Source organism: Apodemus sylvaticus, chromosome 5 (assembly GCF_947179515.1).
Source record: "Apodemus sylvaticus chromosome 5, mApoSyl1.1, whole genome shotgun sequence".
Classification (NCBI taxonomy): Eukaryota; Metazoa; Chordata; class Mammalia; order Rodentia; family Muridae; genus Apodemus; species Apodemus sylvaticus.
Window position 1 is genome coordinate 73,127,077 of NC_067476.1, and position 25,078 is coordinate 73,152,154.

General features: G+C 49.9%; 2 protein-coding genes across 4 annotated transcripts; both read right to left on the reverse strand.

Moving 5' to 3' along the window:
* Positions 1-2,556: 2,556 nt before the first annotated feature.
* F2 (coagulation factor II, thrombin) lies at positions 2,557-13,609 on the reverse strand. The gene is made up of 13 exons (XM_052181375.1): positions 13,364-13,609; positions 12,745-12,769; positions 12,500-12,550; positions 10,395-10,500; positions 10,183-10,319; positions 7,606-7,923; positions 7,246-7,359; positions 7,043-7,169; positions 6,332-6,499; positions 5,834-6,007; positions 5,498-5,679; positions 2,923-2,993; positions 2,557-2,810 (listed from the first exon to the last, which is right to left on the reverse strand). The coding sequence occupies exons 1-13, from the start codon at positions 13,547-13,549 to the stop codon at positions 2,670-2,672; spliced, it is 1,800 nt and encodes a 599-aa protein (XP_052037335.1). The 5' UTR covers positions 13,550-13,609; the 3' UTR covers positions 2,557-2,669.
* A 3,954-nt stretch (positions 13,610-17,563) lies between these two features.
* On the reverse strand, positions 17,564-25,037 carry Znf408 (zinc finger protein 408). Of its 3 annotated transcripts, none has more exons than XM_052182962.1 (6): positions 24,929-25,037; positions 24,133-24,407; positions 23,663-23,730; positions 23,226-23,287; positions 22,808-23,061; positions 17,564-21,454 (listed from the first exon to the last, which is right to left on the reverse strand). In XM_052182962.1, the coding sequence occupies exons 2-6, from the start codon at positions 24,374-24,376 to the stop codon at positions 20,013-20,015; spliced, it is 2,070 nt and encodes a 689-aa protein (XP_052038922.1). In that variant the 5' UTR covers positions 24,377-24,407; positions 24,929-25,037; the 3' UTR covers positions 17,564-20,012. The 3 variants fall into 3 exon arrangements, with proteins under 3 accessions (XP_052038922.1, XP_052038921.1, XP_052038920.1); XM_052182961.1 differs by having other exon boundaries at positions 24,680-25,037; XM_052182960.1 differs by having other exon boundaries at positions 24,133-25,037.
* Between the last annotated feature and the right edge of the window lie 41 nt (positions 25,038-25,078).

A 25,078-nucleotide genomic window follows, 5' to 3' on the forward strand; every position in this document is an offset into this window, starting at 1 on the left:
ATGAAAAACTCCCTCTCTCCAACACAATACAAACACCATTAAATGATTTCTGGGGGGTGACCAAAGGAGAGAGACAGTGACCAGAAAAGGAACTTTAAACATGCCAGACAGGATGCCAGTCCTGTTGTTAGATGTTGTTAGTCCTGTGCTCAGTACACAACAAAAAAGACTTAGTCCTTACAAGTGATTTTGTTTTTAAGATTATTTATTTATTATATATAAGTACACTGTAGCTGACTTCAGACACACCAGAAGAAGGTATCATATCAAATCTCATTACAGATGATTGTAAGCTACCATGTGGTTATTGGGATTTGAACTCAGGACCTCTGGAAGAGCAGACAGTGCTCTTAACCACTGAGCCATCGCTATAGCCCTTACACGTGTTTTAAGTTTAGTCCTTATAAACTTTGTGTCATATGTGTCTTTTAAAATGTAAACAGGCTTAGACAGGTCAGTGATTTGAATATAATTAGCCCTTTTAAGATTGGAGACAGACAGGTGGATGCTTGCAGCCAACATTGGACTGAGCTTGGGTTCTGCAATGGAGGAGTGAGTTAGGGAAAGGACCTAAGGAGCTGAAGGGGTTTGCAACCCCATAGGAAGAACAACAACCTCAAACAACCAGAACCCTCAGAGCTCCCAGGAACTAAACCAGCAGCCAGAGAATACACACACATGGAGGGACCCATGGCTCCAGCAGAGAATGGCCTTGTCAGGTATCAATGAGGAGAGAAGCCCTTGGTCCTTGTGATGCCCCAGTGTAGGGGAATTCAAGGGTGGGGAGGTGGGAGTGGGTGGGGTATTGCCCTCATGGAAGCAGGGGGAGGGTAGGTGGGAGGTGGAGGGGAAACCAGGAAAGGGGATAACGTTTGAAATGTATTAAATGTGTTAATGCCCAAAAAGAAAAAAGGCAAATTAAGATTGGAGACAGAAGCCGGGAGGGGGGTGGGGGGGTGGCGCACGCCTGTAATCCCAGCACTCTGAGAGGCAGAGGCAGGTGAATTTCTGAGTTTGAGGCCCGCCTGGTGGTCTACAGGGTGAGCTCCAGGACAGCCAGGGCTACACAGAAAAACCCTGTCTCGAAAAAAACCAAATCCAAAAAAAAACCAAATCCAAAAAAAAAAAGATTGAAGACAGAAGCTGGACACAGCGGCATTGTGCATGATTTTAATCCCAGCCCAGAAAAATAGAAGTAGGCAGATCTCTTGAGTTCAAGACCAGCCTGATCTATATAGTGAGTTTCAGGACAGCCAGAGCTATGTAGTGAGACCACACACATCAGAGTAGAGACAGAACATCAACTCAGGTCACCGCAGAAGCCTGTGCCCATATACCATCATACTGTAATCAAAAGTGCTTTAAACAGTAAGCCTCTTGGGGGCATAACATATACCATTTGATGACATGATGGAAAATGTAGGGTGTTATGACTAAAATGTTGGTTGTCATCTGGAATCAACACAAGCAGATGGGCATGCCTGAAAGAACATTTCTCAGTTGGGTCATTTTGGGGTGGGTAAGTTCACCCTAAATCTGAGCCACACCTTCTGGTCCAGCCTGCATAAAGACTGGAGGAAGCTTCTAGCCTGCTTGCCCTTACTTCCTCTGGCAAGCTCACTGCTCCTGCTCCTAAGGCATCAGAACCTGCTGCTGAGACAGACGTAGCCCCGTGGAGTAAACAATTACAGATTCTTAGCCTGCCTTTCTTTTTTGTTTTTTTCAAGACAGGGTTTCTCTGTATAGCTCTGGCTGTCCTGGAACTCACTTTGTAGACCAGGCTGGCCTCGAACTCAGAAATTTGCCTGCCTCTGCCTCCCAAGTGCTGGGATTGAAGGCGTATGCCACCACCGCCCAGCAATTCTTAGCCTTTCTGTTCAGAGATACCTATTGTTGGACTAGCTGGACCACAGCCTGCACACCACTCTAATAAACCCTATATATATAGTATATGTTATACACAGATGCTGGGATGCAGACCAGTGTACTATCATATTCAGATAATCAGCTTTAAAAAAAAAAAAAAGACAACATTTACATGGGTAACTCAGCCATCCTGGAACTCACTCTGAAGACCAGGCTGGCCTGGAACTCAGAGATCCACCTGCTTCTGCCTCCTGAGTGCTGGGATTAAAGGTGTGCGCCACCACCGCCTGGCTCTACATCCAGCTTTTACTTGGTGGGTTCTGGCTATCCAAAGTCAGATCATCAGGAATGCACAGGGCTTTATTTACTGAGCCATGTCCTCAGCCCCACAGTTTTGAATTCTAAATGTGTAACAGGACAAGTTACTTTTCCAAATCTATTTACTCACCTACCTACCTCCTGTAAGGATCAACACCTTCCTTTTGTGAGGAATAAATGGGATAATGCATCAAGGTTAGGATATAAAACATTCTTATTTTAAAAAAATCAATAAATTCACAAATTCAGCTTCTGCCTCCCCTCTCAGCTGGAGACTGGATTGTTTGCAGACCTGTGTGTCTAGCAACATTACCGCCTCTTCCAGAGCCTAGTGCAGAGAGTTGTCCATCAACAACTGGCCACAGTGAGACCTACTGACAATCACTTTTATTGAGAACAGAAACAAACCATAAAAATATTTTGACTGGTTTCTGTGATTTTGCAATGAGGATCCCATATTGTAGGCCCCTCACCCACCCACTTGCCTATCCAAATTGATCAATAACTTTCTGCATCCACCTTTTCAGACGGAACACATGTGTGTAGAAGCCGTACTTCCCGTTCCGGTCGCAGCCTTCACCCCAGGAGACAATACCCATTTGATACCAGCGGTGGTTATAGGGGCTCTGAGGGAGAAAAGTGGGGTTGCCAATAGTCAGGTCCGGGTGCTGATCCTGAGAACAAATTCCTGGACCCCATCTCTGCCTTTGGAAGATTATCCACCAACCCCTGGCTTACCTTCATAACAAAAGGTCCCCCACTGTCACCTTCACAAGCATCTCCTCTCTTGGTGTCATTCACCTTGAAGCCTTGAGAAAGAGCAGGAGAGTTCAGAGTCACCTCCCTTAAAGGAACTACAGCCGTGTGACCTTCTTTCCTCACCTTATGTATCTAGTCCTTTAGCAAGCTTGTCGGCTTTCCCTGTCAAGATGCCCAACCAGCCCCTTCTTACCATTTCCACTCTGGCCAAGTCACAGCCCTCTCCTGTACCCCAAACCACACCTTCAAATAATACAGGACACCCAAACCTCAGTTCAGTGTACTACGTTGTATATATAATCTAAAACACATAAGGTTGAAGATGGAAACATAACAAGACACGGCAAATCAGTAGAAACACTCCTACCCAGAAACACGGGGACTAACTAGACCACAGGAAGAAACAGGAAGAAAAGACCTTAGTAAGACACCTGCAGTCAACTACAAAACTATCCAAATGAAATATTTTCAAGCAAACTGGTGCATTCAGAAAAAAAGCTTGGCTCACAAATCTAAAAGTAAAAAGTAAATCTTAAGACTTAGATGTCATGGTATGTGCTTGTAACAATCAACAATTTAAAGGTTGGAGCCGGGAAGATTCATTTAAGATCATCCTTGGTTACATGATGAGTTTGGGGCTAGCCTGGGATCCATAAGACTTTCCCAAAAGATCTAAAATAAATGAACAGAGAGTGGGAGAAAGTGCAAAGTCTGGCTGTGCCCGCCTGTAATCAGGAGGCTGATGTGGCACTGTCACATCCCAAGACTAACCTTGCTGAACAGTGGTAGAGTGCTTGCCTAGCGTGCATGAAGCCATTCGGATCCCCAGTACCTCACAAACTCCTTACGCTGGGCATGATGGCGCATGCCTGTAACCCAGCACTGGGTGGGCAGGATTGGGGAGGGCAGAGCATCACAAGTTCAAGGTTATCAGCTACATAGTGGCTTCAAGCCTGGATTACATGAGACTGCGTCTTTAAAAAAAAAAGCCACACAGTAGAGGGAAAGAGGAGAGAGGAAGGAAAGAACAGGCATCTTGAAAAAGTGAGCCCAAAAGAAAAGCAGGAGAGCAAGATGCAAACTCCTAAATACAGAGCCTTTTAAAAGCAGACAACACAGGGAAAATAACATGGCAAATGAAACAATAACTTCAAAATAATGAGTTAATAACAACTCCATAAAACCACAGTCTTGATCACAATTATTAACAAACCCAAATACAAAGGGACCCTAAATCCAAAGCTCTTAAGACGTAGTTGTGATTGAGATATAGTTTAGTGTTAGATCAGTTGCCTAGGTCAAGGTCCTGCGTTCAATCTTCAACGTCACAGTAATGATAAAGTTGGGATTTTGTTTTGTCTTAAGTCAAGCACACTTCAGGAGCTGAGGCAGGGGAATTGTAAACTGTGAACCAGCCTGAGCTATGCAGTGAAACCCTATCTCAAGAAAACAAAACAAAAAAAAAGCTACTAAACAACTCAGAGCCATGCATGCCTTTAACACAAGCACAGGCAAATTTCTGAGGTCAGCGCCAGTCCAAACTACACAGCAAATGCCAGGCCAGCCAAGATGACATAGTGAGACTGTTTCCCAACAAATAAATAACTATGGAGAATGACTGAGGAAGACACCCAACTTCAACCTCTGTGCTCCACATGTATTCACACATATGTGTGAACCCACATCAGCACATACACATTCCATACACTCTCTCAAACCCACATAACATATGAATAAATTATGAATTATTGTTACAGTAGAGAAAAATAATAGGTCCAAGTATTTAACATGTCAAATTCTTAGTCTTTGGGCGGGGGCAGTCAGGAAAACTACTCAAACTCAAAAAGACTATGAGCTGAAACACAATATATAAAGTAAGGACTGCAGGAGGGAAAGGCCACGGAACACACTGACCCCTCATCCACTTCTTCCTGCCTCTGCTCAAGCTGCTTGAGAGAAGGCCCGACTCCAGCCCCCTGACCACTGCGGTTAGTTGACTTGTCCCTCACAGTCTCCCTCACTTCCTCAGAGCTGTTATCAAGAGCAGGTGCTCTAGATATGTTTTCTGGCATGCCCCCCACCCCAAGGCAGCTTCCTCAGGACCACCTGTTGGGTTCCTTCTGTGTACCCTCAAAGTGCTGTCTGGGACACAATAGGAATTCAAGAAATGTGTGCTGCTGAGTGGCTAAATGAATGCTCTTTCCGTGCCCAGGACCTCTGCTGAGTCAGATTGGTTGAGCAGGTATTAATGGCCACTGGCCAAACACACACACTCTCTCTGTCTGTCTGTCTGTCTCTCTCTCTCTCTCTCTCTCTCTCTCTCTCTCTCTCACACACACACACACACACACACACACACTCACACACACCTCAGACCTCAGACCTCAACAGCATGAAAACTTTTATGTTCTTTTTACCTTCAGACAAAAGTTTCAGCCACTTACTTGGAGTCTTCTGACTTGTAAGTGCCCAGGCGTGTGCCTATACCACATCCCAAGCCTGCCAACCCCCGTCCCAGCTGTTTCCCTGGCCCATGACAGACAGAAAGCCTTACCAGCACAGAACATGTTGTCAGTAATGCGTATCCGGGTCGAGGCCTTGCACACTGGCCGCTCTACAATGGGCAGGTTCACCACTTGCAGGACGCTGGGCTGTATCTCGTTGATGTTGGTTGTCCATGTCTCCCGAAGGTTGCCCCAGCCTGTCACCCGCCCTTTATAACCAGCCTGGAGCAAGCTTTAGGAAAAGAGAGACCTGATGAGGCTTGTCCCTGACAGCCTTCTAGAAAATGACTTGTGTATTCATACCATGAAACTGAGGCCTGCAAATGTGTGTCAGGCCCCAAGGTTCAGAGCGCAGGCCAAATCACAGCTGAGGCCCTAGTGCTGACCTGGCTACTGTCTGCTTGTCCGGCAAGCACACGGGGTGAATATAGTCACTGAAGGGTATGGGCTTCTTTAGCTTCAGCAGAGCGATGTCACGGTCTAGGTTCTCCCGCCAGTTATATCTGGGGTGGACGAAGATCTTTTCCAGCATGGAGATCTTTTCAACATTCCGCTCATATCTGTGTACACCCCAACAGAGAAGGGCCACTGATGAGAACCTCAGCTAACTGAGCATGGTCACACACAGTCTTCTGAGTCACAGAGGCGCACAGACAGAGCTGAGCACAGGCCACACGTGCTTTTCCAATAGTCACAATTTAAAGAGACTCCCACCTGGACCATGTTCTGGTGTCTGGAGTGGGCCAGGGCATGGCCATATGGGTTTTCCCAGTGGGGATGCTGAGAGATCCTGCATGTGGGACCTATGTGCCCCAGAGCCCCCGAGCCAGCCCCTGACGAGCACTCAGAACCCAGCCAATCCCCATCAGCCATTAGCTTTGTACCTGGTTCGGGAATGCTTGCCAATGCGCACCAGGAGGTCATTCTCAGTGAAGTTCTTGTCCCAGGGTGGGTACAGGATGCAGTGGGCAGCAGTGAGGACCCACCGGTCACTGATAAGGCTGGCCCCACACAGCAGCTCTTGGGGACTCTTCCGAAAAAGCATCACCTGCCTAACAGGAAGCAGAGTGCATTAGGAGCTGGGGCCCAGGCCCTAGCAGCCTTAGAAATGGGTAAAGAGCTTAGATGAAGAGTAGTTCTAGGCTAGGATGGTGTCCGTGTCGCAAGCCTGCAATCCTGGCACCTGGGAAGGTCAAGGTCAGTCTCTGCTATATAAAATCTCTCCTTCCTCAAAAACTAAAAATAAAAGAGGGGGGGTTGGGGGGGACACAGGGTTGCCTCCAGGGCTCAAATCTCAGATTGACTTGACTGCCCTACAGGACCAGAACTCTTCCAGTGTAGACTTCATAGAGTTGAGCACAGCTCTAGAGTGAGAATCGGCTACAGTCCTGACTATGTAGTTAGTGTGCCTGAGGACGAGTCACTTAAGCTGGGCCTCGTCCCTGACGTCTACTTGGGAGACATGGCCAAGCTGACTGAGGTAGCTCTGGGGAAAATTAGAGGGTGGGTGCTAGTGTCATCTGTGAAGCCGGGTCCTGCAGCGGTCGTGGGTGGGGCAGGCCCTCTGTGAGCCTGTACATCAGACCAGGACGCACCAGGGGGCGATACCCTTCTCAGCGTCCCAGCCCTCCACGATGCGCCCGTCTATGTAAGAGTCAAGAAGCTCCTTTTCCGTTTTGTCTTTCAACGACTTCTTCTCAAACAAAGGCCGCAGGCCACAGTCTGCAGAGCAAGACAGATGGTGAGGGGTGCACCCTGGCCTCCAGCCCCGGGTCCCACTGAGACTCGGGTGTCTCACCTGCCTCCCCAAGGCCAAAGGTCCTCTCATCGAAGAAGGTGTGGAACTCCGCGTCGGTGGTGCGTCCTGCGATGGACTCGTCCACATCATGGTCCTCCTCTCCCACCGCCTCCTCTGTAGAGACCCGGCAGTGGCTGGGACCTCAGACCTTCCCAAGACCCCGGGGCATTGGAGGGCGTTTGACTCCGAGGTTAAGAGCCTAGGCACACCTCGGGTGACCAGCCAACAATTTCTCAGGGCCTCCGTTTACTCATCTATGAAACAAGAATAGGACCTACCCCAGCCAGGTTTCTGTAAGGCTGTAAGGAACCCACTTGTCTTCGGTCCTTGCCCCTGCCCTGCTCTATGAGTTCTGCTCACCGCAGTAGTTGAGGTTGCAGTATTCGAAGTCGCCAGGCTGCCCCGCGACATAGCACCATGCGCCCTCCTCATCCCAGTCTGGGTTACGGCAGAAGTTTTCCACCAATTTCACCTCGGGGTCGAAGTCTTGGTACTTGCTCAGGGTCTTGGCTGGCAAGCTGTCCCAGGCCAGGCATGGGGACCCAAGTGCTGTCACAGCCAAGTTCCCCTGGTATAGACGGCCACGCTCAGTGAGGCACTGTCCCGGTGGAGGTGACAGATTCCCCTTGGAACCTCCAGAGCGAGGAACCATCTCCACAGTAGTACGACCCTCCTGGCCTGGTGGAGAAGGATACAGAAGGTGAAGTTGGTGGGGAACTACACGCAGCCCCGAGCGAGATTTGAATCCCTGTCCTGGTGGCTTACACCTGCGTGACTCCAGGCAGCCTAAACATCCCCTCACCTCAGCCACCTCCCTTCAGAGTGCACGCGCCAGTCTGACCCACCAGTTGACCGAAGAACGCAATATACACAGCAGAAGTATCTGGTGCATAATAACTCACTACAGTAAGCAGCCAGGGCCTCCTGGGTGCCTAGACTATCTTCAGTCTATTGGTAGTGGCTGCCTGAGTCAGTCAATTTCTGTAAAACGTTGCTTTTTTGGGAGGTTGTTTGGTTTTTAAGGGTTTTTGGGGTTTTTTTGTTTGTTTTTGTTTTTTGTTTTGTTTTTTTGCAGGCTTTTTGTTTGGTTTTTGAGACAGGGTTTCTCTGTAGCACTGGCTATGTGGGAACTCACTGTGTAGACCAGGTTGTCCTGGAACTCAAAGAGCTCCACCCGTCTCATCCTCCCAGGTGCTGAGATTAAAGGTGTGCACTACCACCCCGGCTGGACAGAGCAGAAAGCCTGTTGGGTCTGCTAGAAAGGCCTATGTGGACCATGGTGTAAACCTGAAGGTCAGCTTCAGCAAGTCTACAACACATGTCCCACAAACATGGACAGAGGCAGTCCAGATAGGCAGCTAGGGTTTTTGTTTCTTTTTGTTGTTGATGTTGTTTTTAAAGATCACTGGTGATTTGCTTTAAGGGCTGTCTCAGATGGGACATAGCTGGCAAGGAACCTGGCAGATAGGGAAGGGTCATTCTCCACCACTAACTTACAGCCCCTGGGTCTCTTTTCTCTTTATTTTGAGACAGGGTTTCACTAAGCTGCCTAGGCTGGCCTTGAATTCACTGCAGGCCTTGAACTTTTTTTTTTTTTTTTTTTTTTTTTTTTTTTTTTTTTTTTTGGTTTTTCAAGACAGGGTTTCTCTGTGTAGCCCTGGCTGTCCTGGAACTCACTCTGTAGACCAAGCTGGCCCCGAACTCAGAAATCTGCCTGTCTCTGCCTCCCAAATGCTGGGATTACAGGCGTGCGTCACCATGCCCGGCAGGCCTTGAACTTTAAAACAAAGATTGGGGTTTTTTTGTTTTTATTCATGTCTCTTGTGCTGTAGGTATGTGTATTTGTGGTGTGTGTGTGTGTGTTTGCACATGTGTAGATGCTTGCCAAAAGACTGTTGGATCCCCTGGAGTTGAAGTTACAAGCAGTCGCGAGCCACCCATCGTGAGTGCTGAGATCTGATCTCTACAAGGGAAGCAAACTCTCACCTGCCGAGCCTCGTCTCCAACCCAGGGCTTGAACTGTTAATCTTCCTGCCTCAGCCTCTCCAGTAGCTGGGATCATAGGTCTGCACTACCAAATGGGTCTTTTTTGTGGAAGGCGTGTGGGGTGGGGGGAGTTGAACCTAGGACCCTGTTTTCTAGCCAAACTCTCTCCCACTAAAGCACATCCCCAGCCCATGGCATGAATTCGTCTTTTGTATCCTTCCCTCTGTGGTTTTGTAGCAGATAATATTTTACTTCTTGACTTGGCCTCGGTCATATGGCTCATTCAGCCAATGGAACGCAGGCAGGACTGTCAACTCTGAACACAGGCCTCCCCAAAAGCGTGTCAGTTCTACACTTCTGCTGTCATCAAGGAGCGGAGGGACTCCCTCAGGAAACCACTCAGCCACAGTGTGAGTGAGCGGAGTGAGCAATCAGGTTCAGCTGAGCCTCCATTCATATCACACATATCATGGCTGGAACACTGTCCCCAGCCCAGAGCACCCGAGAGCATCCTCTAGCCAGGCCTCCGTGGTATAAGAAAGAAACACTTGGCCTTAAGATACGGATGTTTGTTCTGTAGCATGGTGGTGGCTACAGCTAGGTAACCATGGGAACTAATCACAGCAATCAAGCCTTAGATGCTTACTCAGCCATGTTTGGGAAAGGCATGTGACTGAGGTGATCTAGAAGAACTTCCTGGAGGAGAGAGTACCTTGGCAGGGCACAACAAAGTTGTTTGAAAAGAGCCACAGCCCAAAGCATGAGGAGCCCAAGACTGGGAGGGAGAAGAGGTGACAGGCAGCCTTGGTCTCTAGTCTCCCAAGGCCCTTTCAGTTTGTAACTCCTTCCCCTTGCTCTGAAGGTGGCCAGCATTGTGATGCCCATTCAAGATTGCCAGGCCTTGAAGACCCCTGGGCCTTGGCCATGGACTGCTTCTTGGCCCCAGCTCACCACAGACAGGGACGCTGCATTCCTCTCTGCGCACAGTAGGGTCTGTGGTGTAGCACCAGGGTCCCGAGGTGCTGCTGTCTGGATTACGGCAGAAGTTTTCCTGCAGGTCTGCCCCAGGGTGGGTGGTGGAGTTAATTCTGGAAGAGAAGGATGCTCAGGGATCCTGTGTCTCCTGGTGTGACCTTGCTCCCCTCCTGGCCTGCGGCACTCACTCAGGCTTGTGCGGGTAACGGCTCCGCCACAGCTGGCACTCGATACCAGTATGGGTGACATTCACGGTCCCATGGTAGTTCAGACCCAGATCCATGGCACAGCGACCTACAGAGACACACACCTGAGTCTACACAGGACCCTGGAGACGCCTCTCCAGCTTCTATTGCCGTTGTGTCTGCCCACCAGCCCCAGGCTCGCTGCAGTCCACCATCTACACCCCAGACGCCTTTCACTCCTCTGCAGCTGTTCTGTCCACTCCACAACAGCCACGTGACAACCCGGTGGCAGGCACAATTGTAATCCAAACCCCTCTCCTGCCCTTGTTATCTTAGAGCCTTTGCACACAGTTTCCACGCTTGGAATTCTCTCAGGTTTGTTCACCAGCTCATCCCACAAGGCCAGGTAAACAGAGCTTCTGGGAAGCCATCTCTGATTCTGCCGACAAGGCAGCTGCTCTTTCTGTTCTCACCCAGCCTTTCCAGGAATCCCTGTGGTATTTCTGTCACCCTAAGATTGTGAGTTCTTTAACCCAGAACTTTTCCACGCTCTGAACTCCCCCAGCACCTGTTTGGTAGCACCTCCTGTAACCTCCTGTAACTCAGGCTCTCCACAAGCAGAGATGCAAGGAAAGTTCAAGGCCAGTTCGTCCTCACTTAGACCCTATCCACAGAAAGAAATCCCCAGCACCCAACACCAGCACAGTGCCTGGCACACACAGAAGGCTTAGTATAATATCTTTTGAGTAAGTAAAGTAAAGTACCAGAGAGATGGCTCAGCAGTTAAGAGCACTGGCTGCTTTTCTAGAGGACCAGAGTTTGATTCCCAGCACCGACATGGGCAGCTCACAAGGTCTCTAACTTCAGTTCCATGGGATCTAATGCCCTTTTCTGGCCTCTATAGTTCTAGACTGGGAAGTGGTTTACATATGTATATGCAGGCAAACACTCACTCATATTACAATAAAAAGACAAGTGTAGGCGTGGTGGTACACACCTTTAGTCCCAGCATTCAGGAGACAGAGGCAGGTAGAGCTCTGTGAGTTCTAGGCCAGCCCGGTCTACACAGCAAGTTACAAGACATCCAAGGCTGAATAGAAAAACCCAGTCTTAAAAAAAAAAGTCACCATCTAAAAAAAAATAAACAAATATTGAAAGAAGTGGAGCTGTGTGCTGAGCACAGTGTGCAGGTGTGTAGGCCCAACACTCAATTGCTGGTGGAGGGTGGGGAGTCAGGAGTTCAAAGCCAGCCTAAGCTACAAGAGACCCTGACTCAAGGAAGGAAGGAAGGGAGGGAGGAAGGAAGGAAACTACAGTCCTTAAGGAGTTCCCTGTCCACAGTGGAGCCTGTCACTAGAATAAAGATATATTCAGAATGCTGTGGAGGGTGACTGGTCCCTGAAAACTCAGCCAAGTCCCTGTGGGGGAGAGTTTTCCGTGGACACTGTTGACTACTCCTGAGAAAGTAACAAAGTAGGCAAGGACTGAGACATCTTAACATGTTTACTGGTCCTGACCCACTTCTTGGGGGGTCTAGAAGAAGAAACCAAAGCCCAACAGGAATGCTGGGCAGTGGTGGCGCATGCCTTTAATCCCAGCACTTGGGAGGTAGAGGTGGACAGATTTCTGATTTCGAGGCCAGCCTAGTCTACAGAGTGAGTTCTGGGACAGCCAGGGCTATACAAAAAGAAAGAAAGAATGAAAAAAAGAAAGGAAGAAAGAAAGCAAAGAAAAAGCCGGACAGGCAACAAAGAGTTCAGGGCCATCCTCAGCACCTAGCAAGTTCAAGGCCACCCTGGGCTGTAGGAGTCCCGGTCTCAAAAACAAAACAAAAACATTTTGGAGAATGAATTAATACGACAGAGCTCTGAACAGAAGTGCAGTCAAGCCCTGAGAGCCTGGCCCTGAGATTAATTATCCATTCATTCCTCAGTTCCTCCAACAGTCCGGTTAAGTGCCAGACACAAGGCCACATGCAAAGACAGCCTTGGCCAAGATCAAAGAGGAAATGTCAGGCCCTGGAGATGCCCCTTGAGCCATGGCTCCTGACCAGTCAGCAATTCTTTTCTCCCGGCGTCCCCACCACCCACACAGAGTCTGCTCCCTACCTTCCAGACAGTCCATGAAAGTCTCCCGAGGTTTCCTCACTGAATCACACACTGACAACAAAAAGCAGAAATACTGTTTGGTATCGCTGTGGGGACAGGATGGGAACAGGTGATGGGATGATGAAGATGGGACGGGGGAGGGCGGAGTGGGTGCGGGGCATGTTCTGAAGGAGAGGACATTCTCCAGCTGGACCCCTCCCTACCCACAGCCACCCTTCCTTGGGCAAACCTTATCGGCCACTCACCTGTGTACTTGGCCCAGAACACATCCTGCAAAGCAAGGGCTGGGGGTGAGACTCAGGCAGGATGGAGTTCTACTCGTTAGAAGGCACTATGTCCTTCCCTTACCTCCTGAGCCTGGCTTTAGTCTCCTACTTTGGCTTCTAAACGGAGAAAATATATGAAGGGAGAGAGCCCCTGGCACCCTTGACTGAACGGGATCTCCTCTGTGCTGGATTCAACAAAAGTGCGTCCTCCCCTCCCCTGCCCCTGCCCCCAGAAGGGAATGGGGTGCAACAGAGCCCCAGGACCAGTGGGTTCACAACAAGGGAACACAAAAATGGTGGAAAGGCTTAAGCAGAACACCAGACAAACCCCAGAGCCGCAGTATGCGGCTCCCCTCATGTCGTGAGCCTCACTGTGACAGCCCGGGCCCACGGTCCCCAAGACAGATTTTGGGTTGGGTGCCCATCCTGCAGCCCAAGGAGACAAGAGTCCGAACAGAAGTAAAGTCTAAAAAACGGAAAGAGCCAGGGTGCTTCCCGCTCCTGTCACCTGAGGTCCAGCACTCTCCGGCGGAGGGAGCCCAGGCCTACTCCTAGCCTACCTGCCCTGCCTCCCAGCAGGCAGTGTTACAGGGCTCACCGTGTCTTGGGGAGACTCCAGGGCCTCAAAGGCCTCCTCATAACTGCACTGCTCTTCCACGCACTCACGCTCCAGGTTGCCCTTTCGGAGCTCCTCCAGGAAGCCGCTGTTGGCTCTGCGGACCCGCTGGAGCAGCGACTTTGCTTGCTGAGGGGCCAGGAACACTGCAGCAGGGGGCATGGACATGGGAAATCACCTCTAGAAGCCTGGCTATCCTAGCCATTAGGAGTAGGAAGCTGGCTTCCCTGCCGGCTTCCAAAAAGGAGCATAGGGGATGAGGAAAGTACCCAGAAGGCCCCTGGACATAGTCTGTGAGTCATCTGCCTTTCATTGGTTGCCCTAGCCCACTACCCATTCTGGAAGACAGAAGCCATGCCCTCCTCCCTGCACCACACACATGACTCCTTCCTGGGGACTGTCCCTGTGTTCTCTGTCCTTAGGCAGGAAACCCCATCCCTCAGGCCTTTTGCACATTCTCTGTCCTGCCCGAGGCCTCCAAGTGCCCCTTACCATGCTGGCTGTGTACCAGGCTAACCAGGGCAGCCAGAGCCAGGCAGCCAGGTAGGCCCAGGCCGCGGACGTGCGACATAGTGTGTCAGCTCCTGGGATCTGAGGGATTGTCCTGACTCTCTCTGGGTTAATATTGAACCAATGTGAAGAAATCAGTGGCAAGGGAGAGGTCAGCAGATCAGGGCCTTGGGGACAAATGTCCACCCCCGAAAATTCAAGAGGACAGGTTCTCCTGGAACCAGGGGTGGATGATATTCTTGGGGAGAAAAATCCTGTAGAGAAGACCATCATCCAACCCCTTCCATTTATTATGTGGGTAAACGTGAATCAATCAGGCCTTCCGGAGGCCACGGGACAGAGATGGTGCAAACCTCTCCGCATCCCCACACGGTAGTTTTCTCATTGTGCCGTGGGCGTAACATTTTGTGTTGAGGGGCGTAATATTTTGTGTTGAGAACTAAGAGTTTACCAATGTAGAAGACACAAAACACAGTGCCTATTGAATACCAGACGTGCGTACAGAGGAATAGAGATGGGTGTGGCCAGGCAAAAGCTCTCCCACTGTTCTATGAGACACTCAGCCAGGAGGTGGCTCCTCTTTCTTCTCCTCTCCCGGTGCTCTGAATAGAGGCTGTGTGGGAGGGGCCAAGCCCAGGGCCTGTGGTCTTCTTCAGTCTCCTGCCCCAGCAGGGCTCTGTCTAAAGTCTCCTGTCTCCCTGACACAGCTCCTTCCCTCCCAACCCGTCCGCACTGTACCAGCCTCTGAAGGCTCCTAGTTGTACACGACAGACAGCCCTAGCCTTGCTTCTCACCCTCCCCCATTTCCTGTTTACAAGGTAAATATTAGTCCTGGGTCTAAACAGAACAGAGGGACAAAGAGCAGGTACGCCCACACCCGGGAAGCAGGGACTCATGCTCTGCCTTACCAGGGCTGTCTGTTTGGGGTTATGTATAGTCTAGGGAGAGGGTGGACAGAGGGCAGGGGACTGGGGCTCCCACAGTCAGCAATTCCTGAGTGTCCCACTTCCTATGTGTTTTTCATAGTATACATATAAAACATATCACGGATAGTTTTTTTATTTTTTTAATTATGTGTATATGTCTGTGGATGGTTAATATATGTGAGTGCTGGCGCCGGAGACAGCCAGAGGCCAGATCCCGTGGAGTTGGAGCTCAGGCGGTTATGAGCCACCCAGTGTGGGTGCTAGAAGTCAAATCTGGATCCTCTGCGAGAGCGGGAAGTGCTCCTAACCACTGAGCCATCTCAATTTTTTTAAAACAATTTTTTATAAAAGATTTATTTATTTATTCTATGTAACTGTCATCAGACACACCAGAAGAGGGCATCAGATCTCATTACAGATGGTTGTGAGCCATCAAGTGGTTGCTGGGAATTGAACTCAGGACCTCTGGAAGAGCAGTCAATGCTCTTAACTGCTGAGCCATCTCTCTAGCCCCCCCCCCATTATAAAAAACAAAACAAAGCAAAACAAAACAAAAAAAAACAGGGTTGCTCTGTGTAGTCCTGGTTGTCTTGGAACTAACTCTGTAGATCAGGTTGGCCAAAAACTCAAGAGATCCACCTGTTCATGCCTCTTGAGTACTGGGATTAAAGGCATGCGCCATCACTGCTTGGCTAAAAAAATACCTTTCAAAAAAAAAAACCACGTGCAGCTGGGTGTAGTCAGGACTACACAGAGAGACCCTGTCAAACAAACAAAACAATCACGCACCTCTTTTCAGGAAAGCCAGTTGTATGTATTGATTTGTGAACGTGCACATCTGCCGCTGTGCACGTGTGGTGCTCAGGTCTCTCCATGAGTCTCAGGAACTGAACGTGGGAGGTCAGGGTAAACAACAGGTGCCTGTACATGCTGATGGCCTTTCTCATCAACAGATAATGTATATAATAGTTTCATATGACATAGGCTTCTTAAAATAAGGCTTAACTTGGAGGCTGGAGAAATGGCTCAGCAGGTAAGAGCACTGACTGCTCTTCCGAAGGTCATGAGTTCAAATCCCAGCACCCATATGGTGGCTCACAACCATCCGTAAAGAGATCTGACTCCTTCTTCTGGTGTCGGAAGACAGCTACAGTGTACTTACTTACATATAATATGATAAATATTTTTAAAAAATAAGGCTTAACTTGCATATATTTGTTAGGCTGGAACCTTTCTTAACTGACCCTGTACAGCTGGAAAACGCCATCTGTCTGTCCTCCTTTCCCAACCTGGCTGGCACAGAGACAACTCCAGATCAGCTGCCCATGGACTCTGGTTTTGACCATTTGTGGACACCATCCAGCTCCTAGTTAGCACATCATCATTCCTCGATTAAACTCTATAAAACCCCCTTGCTTTGGCCCAGATGTGACTTCACCGACCTCCACCTGTGAGATCGGGGACCCCACCTGAGAGCTGCCTCCTAACAAACCTGCCTTCACCTATTCTGAATCTGGTCTAACCTGCCCTAAATGTGTGTCACCACGGGAGCCAAGCTTGTGTTTGCAAATCATAGTCATTTAACTCCACGTTTCACAAACACCCCTATCCAAACCAGTCCCCAAAAGCTCCTTCCTGTCAGCTTGCAGCCACGCCCATGACAACCACCACCCTGACACAGAGCAGCTTTGTCTGTCTTTGAACTCCAGAGGCATAACCAACAGCATCTGCTCTGTCTCCTTGGGCTCACATACGGTCTCACGGATCCACCACCCCTGGCGTCTCCCAGAGCTGCTCTGTGCCACGTTCCGCTCTTTGCGTGGATATCACACATTGCTTAACCGTCCTGTCTGAAGACGTCCTGGTGGCTCTAGAGACAGAATCTTGCTGTTGCTGACCTTGAACCCAAGACAGTCATGTGTGCCACCTCACGTAGCTTTATTTTTTTAATTCATCTGTCAATGAGTATTTGAATGAACATAGAGTTTTGGGATGCTATGAAGTTAATTTTTTGTAATTTTATTGATTTATGTATGTGTGTGTATGAAGTATAGAAAAGACAGGGGCATATATCATAGAGTGTTTATGAAGGTCAGAGGATAACTTTGAGACTCAACTCTCTCCTCCCACTGTGGCTTCTGGGGAGCAAACTCACCTCCTGAAGCTTACACGGCAAGCTCTCACCTCTGTGCCCCTCAATGGTCCCCTTGGAATATTCTTGAATACATGTTTTTGCGTAATTCAGCACTTAGTCCCGTTGGGTAAATGCCCAGCGAATGGGACTCTCTGGGCATAAAGCAGACATAGGATTTACCTAGGAACCTACAGGGGATATGTGTTCCAAGTGCTTGTAGTAGTTTGCACTCTAAGCAAGTTTGAGGGTTCCAGCTGTTTATATTCTTACCAGCTTTAGTTTTATAGGAAGCATTTTAATGGATGAGTGTTGATGTCTTAACTTACATTCCCTGCTAACTGATGACACTGTGCCTATCATTTTCCTTTCCCTCTCCAACCCCCCCTTTGGTGGTGCTGGTTAGTGAAGAGGTAAAAAAGCTTCTAAGTTGGGTATGGAGGAATTCCTGTTATTAGGAGGCAGAGGTAGGTGTCTTTCAGCCCTAGTTGCATAGTGAGACCCTGCTGAGAAATGAAATAATAAAGGGTCAGTTAGGAGGCCCAGCAGGCAAAGGCGCTTGCCGCATGCAAGCTCCCTTTCTGTTGCTGCGATAAAGCACCCTGACAAAAGTAATTTCGGAGAGAAAGGGTTTATTTACCTCCTAGTTCCATGTTAGAGTCCAATCCCTGAGGCACCCCTCAGGAGCTTGAGGCCACATGGCATCATCGGGCAACAGCAGCGGGCTAATTCGCACTTGTCTTCAGTTCGCTTTATCTGCTCTGACACAGTTCAGGATCCGATCTAGGCAATCGGGCCACCCACCTTTCAACCTCAACACAGTCGAGATAACCTCTCCTTCAACATGCCCACAAACCAGCCTTCTCTAGACAATCCCCCATTGAGATTCTTTATCAAGGTGACTGTGTCAACCTAACTTTGATCCCCAGACCCACATAAAGGTGTAAAGACAGAACTGATTCCACAAGGTTGTCCACATGTACCCTGGCACACACACGTTGACACACATCATACATATACACAATACTAATTCATTTTAAACTCTTGATTCTCCTGCCTCAGCCTACCAGGTGCTGGGGTTATAGGTGCAAGCCACAATATCTAGCTCCAACCTACACTTTTTAATTTGGAGTTCCATAGCCCTACAGGTATGAAATCTATAAGGTGTCCAGCAATGCTTCCACAGGATTGGTCCTATGGCAAGAACTCCATTTTAGTAGACACCAAATTATTAAGAATCGCTTGGTAGGTGTGTGGCTTATACCTCAACACCTGGTGTGGGGCTAAGGCAAGAGATCCGTATACACTCAAGGCTAGCCTGGACTCGCAGTGAGTTCCAGGCAACAGATACACACTGACACGCTGTCACAAATCAAAACCAAGACCAGCGATCAGTCTTTCCAAGAACGGACATTGGCATTCACGTGAACTGAGAACATGAAGCCAGGTATCAGAAGCCTCTGTTCAGTCCGCACTCTGCTATTGACTGTCCTCGTGACCCTGACCGTTTCTAGGCCTCATCTCCTCCTCTTAGATGACACTCTTTAACTCCGGTCTCTATTCGGCCATAAGTGGCAGAACACGCTCCCAAACCCCAGGCCATCCGAAGTATGTTCTGACCTCACTCAGCCTTATTAAAGGTCTTCTGTGTATGGAAGAAGTAGAAGGGATGTCAGCTTCCATCTGCTAGCCTGGGAATGTCTCAGGCAGGAGAGCCCGTTCTCTGTATAATAGATCCCCAGGACTGAATCTACTAAAAAACAAAAACCAGCATGACGTTGTTAGTTTAACTTAGGAAACCACCATCCAAGAAAGTCCTTTCTTTTACAGGTGGCCATGCTGATTTTTCTTTACTCCGCCCAGCACCTACCTCTCCCTGCCCACTGTTACTCAGTGTGCCCTCCACTCCACTAAGGCGTCTGTCTCCTGCCCACCTCTTTAGAATTACACCTGCATTCCTGCTTCTCACCTCTTGAACATCCATTCACCCACCAAGAACAGGCAAACCAAGATGGGGCAGCGCCAGCGCTGGGGAGCCTCCTTCAGCCTGGGCGGAGCAGGCCGACTTTAAACGCAGCCCCGGGGCAGCCCTAGAGGCCATGGCAGAGGAGTTCAAGTGCTTTACACTGCCTAATCGGTTAAAAAAGCAATAGTACTCCAACACCTGCACGTTCACTCAAAGCCTGGGTCAAAGTATGCTCCTGTTGTCAGCCCTGGGGAGGCCCATGGCAGATCACAGCACACTATCATGTAACAACTTACATGTCCCTCTGTACTCAGAGCCGCTGGTTTTCCTTTTTCCTAAGGGTGGCCAGGCAGGTCAACATGTTTCTAAGGCAGGGATTCCAGTGTGAGCTAACACACCCAGCCTACCCATCCCCACAGCTCAGTGAATCACAAGCTTTGTAAAGGCTGTTACCTCTTCTCCCTCCCTCCCTGAGACAGGTCCCCTTACAGAGTCCATGCTGGCTTAGACTTGAAGCACTCCTTCTGCCTGCTTGAGTGCTGGGACTCCAAGGGTGTGTCACCGTGAGCCTGTGGGTTCATCCCCAACATCTTACATCGTCCAGGCTCACAGAGTGCACATGCAAATTGTGTTAACCCCTCATAGCTTCCCTGTGGCCATGTTTATGGAGCACACAAATCCCACCCCACCCATCTCCCCACACTATCTCCTTTAGTTTTCTTTTTGTGTGTGTGTGGTTTTTGGATTTGGTTTTTTTCGAGACAGGGTTTCTCTGTGTAGCCTTGGCTGTCCTGGAACTCACTCTGTAGACCAGGCTGGCCTTGAATTCAGAAATCTACCGGCCTCTGCCTCCCAGAGTGCTGGGATCACAGGTGTGCGCCACCACCGCCTGGCTTCCTTTAGCTTTCAAGACCTACAGATGTGAAAGCAGCAGCACTTCAGAGGGCGTGTGATGTGTGGATTGACAGCTGAGTCTATCCAACCCTAACAAGCCAGTCAGCTGGGCTCCTACACCTCTCAGAGACCCAAAGGGAATGGGCGACACGTGATCTGCTATTACAGTCTATACAGGGAGCTCTTGGAGGGGTGAAGACGGTGTCAGGTGCCTGTTTCTACCTCTACTACCTGGGCCCAGCCGCTGAAGCCCACGGCCTTGTGGATCAGCACCAGGCTGGGGCTGGGGGCTGGCTGCTCCTGGCTTTCAGAGATGGTGACCTCCACAATCCCTGCACCCAGGGGCACTTCCCGTCGGTTACAAGTGTCCAGCAGTTCTGGCTCTCGCTGTAGGAGCACCACAGTGGGCTCAGAGGCAGCTGGAGGCAGAGAAGGGCTGGATGGACCCCCACGCTGGTGACTGAGCTGGTGTCGCTTAAGACTTTGAGGGAGAGCATAGCCCATGTCACAGATGGGACATCGGTACGGTTTGTCTGTCATGTGGGACTTGAGGTGGCGGCGTAACTTGGTGGCCAGTGTGTAAGCTCGGCCACACTGGGAGCAGCAAAAGGGTCTCTCCCCTGAGTGTAGGCGCTCATGAGCACGGAGCGTATGTGGGTCTCTCAGGGCCTTCCCACACACAGGGCACAGGTAGGCCTCTCCAGTGTGGGAGATGAGATGCCGCCGCAGTTCAGGCAGCTGGGGGAAAGCACTGGCACAGTGTGGGCACTGGTAGGGGCGCTCCCCTGTGTGCAGCCGCAGGTGTCCTTGGAGGTTGCCCCGCTGGCGGAATGCTCGACCACAGTGTGGGCACAGGTAGGGTTTCTCTCCAGTGTGGAGCCTCATATGGTTCCGCAGGGAACCCTGAGTGGCCAGGAGCCGTCCACACACTGGGCATGGGCACGCTGAAGGGGCATCCGAGATCTGGTGGGTCTTTCGGTGTAGCCGCAGGGAAGGTCGGCGGGCAAAGGTTTTGCCACACTGCTCACACACAAAGGGCCGGGCACCTGAATGGACCACCTGATGCTCCCTGAGGTCTCTACGGGTACCGTAAGCCTTGTCACACTGAGAGCAAGGGAAGGGCCGCTCACCACGGTGGGCCAGCATGTGAGCTTTGAAGCTCTCCTCAGAGCTATAGCTTTTGCCGCACTCGGTGCACAGGAAGGGCTTGTGGTCTGTGTGCACAAACGCGTGCTTCTTAAGATGGCAGAGCTGAAGGAACGCCTTGCCACACTCCTCACACCGGTGCCGCCGGCCCTGCTCTGAGGAGCTTCCTGCAGGGTCCAGAGGACTGCAGAGTACAGGCAGGTCAGGGAGCTGGGCTCTGGGCTCCGAGATCTTTGCCGTAGACAGGCATTGACTGCTGGGGACATCTAACTTCTTGGCTGGGCAGGTTTGTACCTGAGCATCCTCGGGAGGGAATACACCGGCTTCACTGCTCTCTGGGCTTTTCTGGGCAGCCGAGCTGCCCTGAGGTTCGGGCGGTGTCTGTGGTAGGCACTGTTTATCTATGATATCCTTGAAAGGTTGCTCTATGCTTTGGGCCACAGATTCAGAGAGTAGCATACTGTCTCCTTGGATACTGTGGGATAACTTGTGACCACGATCTATAAAGAAAGAGATGGGGGACCGGGGTTAGCCAAGCAGATGGTATCACTGGCAAATCACGCTTGCTGTTCTCCAGTAGGAAAACAAACACATGCATCCTTCCCATCCAATGTTAAATACCTCTGGGGAAGCACGTCAGGGTGGTCACCTGGTCAATCCCTAGAGTGAGGCCACTCCAGAGAATGGCATTCTTGTTCTCCACTGGAAACACATATGGGATTGGACCCTCATCTATCCTAGCCTGAGCTCATCTGTAAAATGGAAAACCCTGCCCTGATTCCAGAGATAAGACAGAGCAGAAGGGAACTGTCTGCAGGACGAAGGGGACCAGGACCGGGGAGAATGAGGGCGGGGTGGGGCTGGAGGGCTCTTCCAGGAACTAAGGTTTAATTCCCATCACCCACATGGAGGCGGAAAAAAAGAAAAAAAAAAACACTTGTAACTCTGGTTCCAAAAGGATTCAGTGCCCTCTTCTGGACTTTTCAGGCACTGCACAATGTGGTACACAAATACTTTAAGCAAATGACCCTTGTACATGAAATAATGTCCCAGCACTGGGAGGCAGAGGCAGGCAGATCTCTGAGTTGAGACCAGCCTGGTCTACAAAGTGAGTTCCAGGACAGCCAAGGCTATGTAGAGAAAGTCTGTATTGAAAAAGCAACAAAACAAACAAAAACGCCCTAATGAAATCCATTTTTTAATTTTATTTTTATTTTCTTGAATGCTGGGATTAAGGCACGGCCCAGGTAAACTGCCTTTCTTATCACACACTGCTTTGTAACAGTCTGGGAGTGGGCATTTATATTTTCAGTTTATGGGTTTTGTGTGTAGATAACAATGTCAGGTGTCTTCTTCTTCTTCTTTTTTTTTTTTTTGATTTTTGGTTTTTTCGAGACAGGGTTTCTCTGTGTAGCCCTGGCTGTCCTGGAACTCAACTCTGTAGACCAGGCTGGCCTTGAACTCAGAAATCTGCCTGCCTCTGCCTCCCAGAGTGCTGGGATTACAGGCATGCGCCACCACCGCCCGGCGTCAGGTGTCTTCTTAAACGATGTCTCTCTCACTGAACCTGGTTGTCGCCATTGAGCTCCAACGAACCATCTGATTCTGCCTAAGAGCTGGGTTCACAGATCTGTGTGGGTCAGCATCTGTGTGCGGAGCACCCAGCAGCACAGTCAGCTTTTATGTGAGTGCTGGGACTCCAAAGTCCGGACCTCAGGCTTGTGCAGCACTTTGCTAACAGAGACAGTTCCCAGGTCCTTGTTTGTTTGCTATGAGACAGGGTCTCGGGTCGACCAGAAGGCCAGTCTTATAAACAGCCCTATGACCTCTAACTAGTGTTATTTGGTGCATACCTGTGTAAGGCTCTGCTGAATCCTCTTGTGGGGTGGCTACTTCTTCCTGTGTAGCAGACTCCTCTTCTGCCACAGCTACTTCTTCTTCTTCTAGCTTGGGATGCAGGACACTTAGACTCCTTTGGGGAGACTGTGGGTACAGTAGCAACTCAAAGCCTGGCAATATAATCTGGTACACCTGCAGGTGAAGCCGCTCGCTGATCCGAACCAAGGACACATTTCCATCACTCTGCAGCTGACCTTGCTGCACCAAACTGCAAAACAGAACAAGAGTTGGCTCAACCAAAACTCTTCACACGGCCTCCTCTGACCCCTCCGCCATACTTTTGCAACACACTTTGGAAAAGACCCCTGGGAAGGCAATTAGGATTGGCTTCTGGTCCCATCCCAAGTGAGTCTGCGCACTTGTATCACTTACCTGGTCCAAGCTGAACTTTGCTTCCACGTACATATGGCTCCACACGGGGCTAAGGAGAAGTCCTGGAATAAAACAATGAGATCCCCTTTCCTGTGCCTGTGAGCATCAAGGGGCAAAGAGCAAAACCAAACCAAATCAAATCTGGGCAAAACCTTTCTGGGGCAAAGCTAAGCTAACACGCTTGGGTTTTGTTTGTTTGTTTGTTTTTGAGACAGGGTTGTCCCGGAACTCACTCTGTAGACCAGGCAGGTCTCGAGATCTTCCTGCCTCTGCCTCCCTAGTGCTAGGATTAAAGGCATGAGCCACTCCTCCCGCCTTCCCTTTTTTTTTTTTTTTAATAAGATGAAACTCTTAGGCAGGCAGCAGCTTCTGGTGTGCTTCCACAGTATGGTGCTGTTTTAAATCTTCAGTTAGTGAAGACCAGAGAGTCCACTCACCTCCCTCCTTAAAGGTGGGGAAAACTCCAAGCAGCACGGCCTTCTAGCAAAGTACCAAACAGAAAATTCTGCAAGAGCACCAATATGTTTAAACATTTCTTACTAGTGCTTAAAAAGCATGGGTGTACTTTGCATAGTTTCCCCTGGTCTTCCAAAGGATCTTGGTAACAGGCACGACTTTCTTTTACAGGTGAGGAATATTAGATGTGTAATTTAGCTAACTAGTTGACAAGGCTTGAGTCTGATCCTGGTAACCTTAGCTTCTAACCTTTGCCACCGGCAACACCGTAGGAATCCAGTTTCTCACAACTTTTTGCATCTGCTTTAGTTACTGCTGCTTAGGTAGAACAAGACAGTGCTGCAATGAAGGGGCAATTTGAAAATATTGTGCTTCTAACGAACCGGAAGAGCTGTCCGGAAATGTGGGAACCTCCCACAAACTTTCAGACAGATGTCCTATTCCTCAATACCTCTTCGTGCGGTGTCTTCACTCCTTCGCCCTTCTCCAAGACGGCCTCCTCTTCCAGAGGTCCCCAATGCAGTCCATGCTGCAGGGCTGCTCCGACACACCAGACCCCCAAGTGCTGTTTCCTGGATCGTGAGGGGCCCACGGCCAAGCCCTGGGGGAGGCTCCTTAGAGCAAGTATGGCAGGGCTCGTACCCAGCGGGAAGGCTTCGAGGCCCTGAGCAAAGTCTTCTCCAGAAGGGCTCCATCCTGAATCCTGGCCCAGGCGTGGCTCTGGGGCTGCAGGGAGATGGGAAGGCAGTAAAGGAGCGGCCCACGAAGGCGTGGGGCTGGGGACAGAGTCAAGATGATGTACAGGGTTAGCTATGCCCCAGGAGTCCGAGGGGTTAGCAAGGTTCTACTGGGGCCGTTGAAAGGTTGGAAGGAAGTCTAGGCTCTTAGGGCACCGGAGCAGGATCCCTGGCTCAGGAGAAAAAGGAATGTGGGGGAATGCGTTGACTAGAAAACGCTGTGGCCCAGGACTGAGGGTCGCAGACATCGAGGTCACTCACGGTGCGGCAGTGTCTTCCCCAAGATCACCTCCTCCACCTCCGTCATCGTGGAAAAGAGATTCTCTAGCCACTCCCCTTTCCCGGAAGTTAGCATTTTTTTTCCTTTGTCCCTGTTCCTCCCGGAAACAGTACTTGAATTCCAAATTTAAAACTCAAGAAAGAATCCGGATGGTTAAGCATCATTGAAACATAGAACTTGAAGTTTGGAAGTAATTATCAGACAAAACTCTATCCGAGGGCGATACGAACCTAGGATTTCAGAGGCCCGCTAGTTTCCGGCATCTGGAAAACCGGAACCCAATCCACAAACTTTGGTTAGCAACAAGTCGGACCGTTCAGCTGTCTAGCCTCAAATGCATCACTTTGGCAGGTGATTGCCGGAAGTAGGCGGAGCACCAG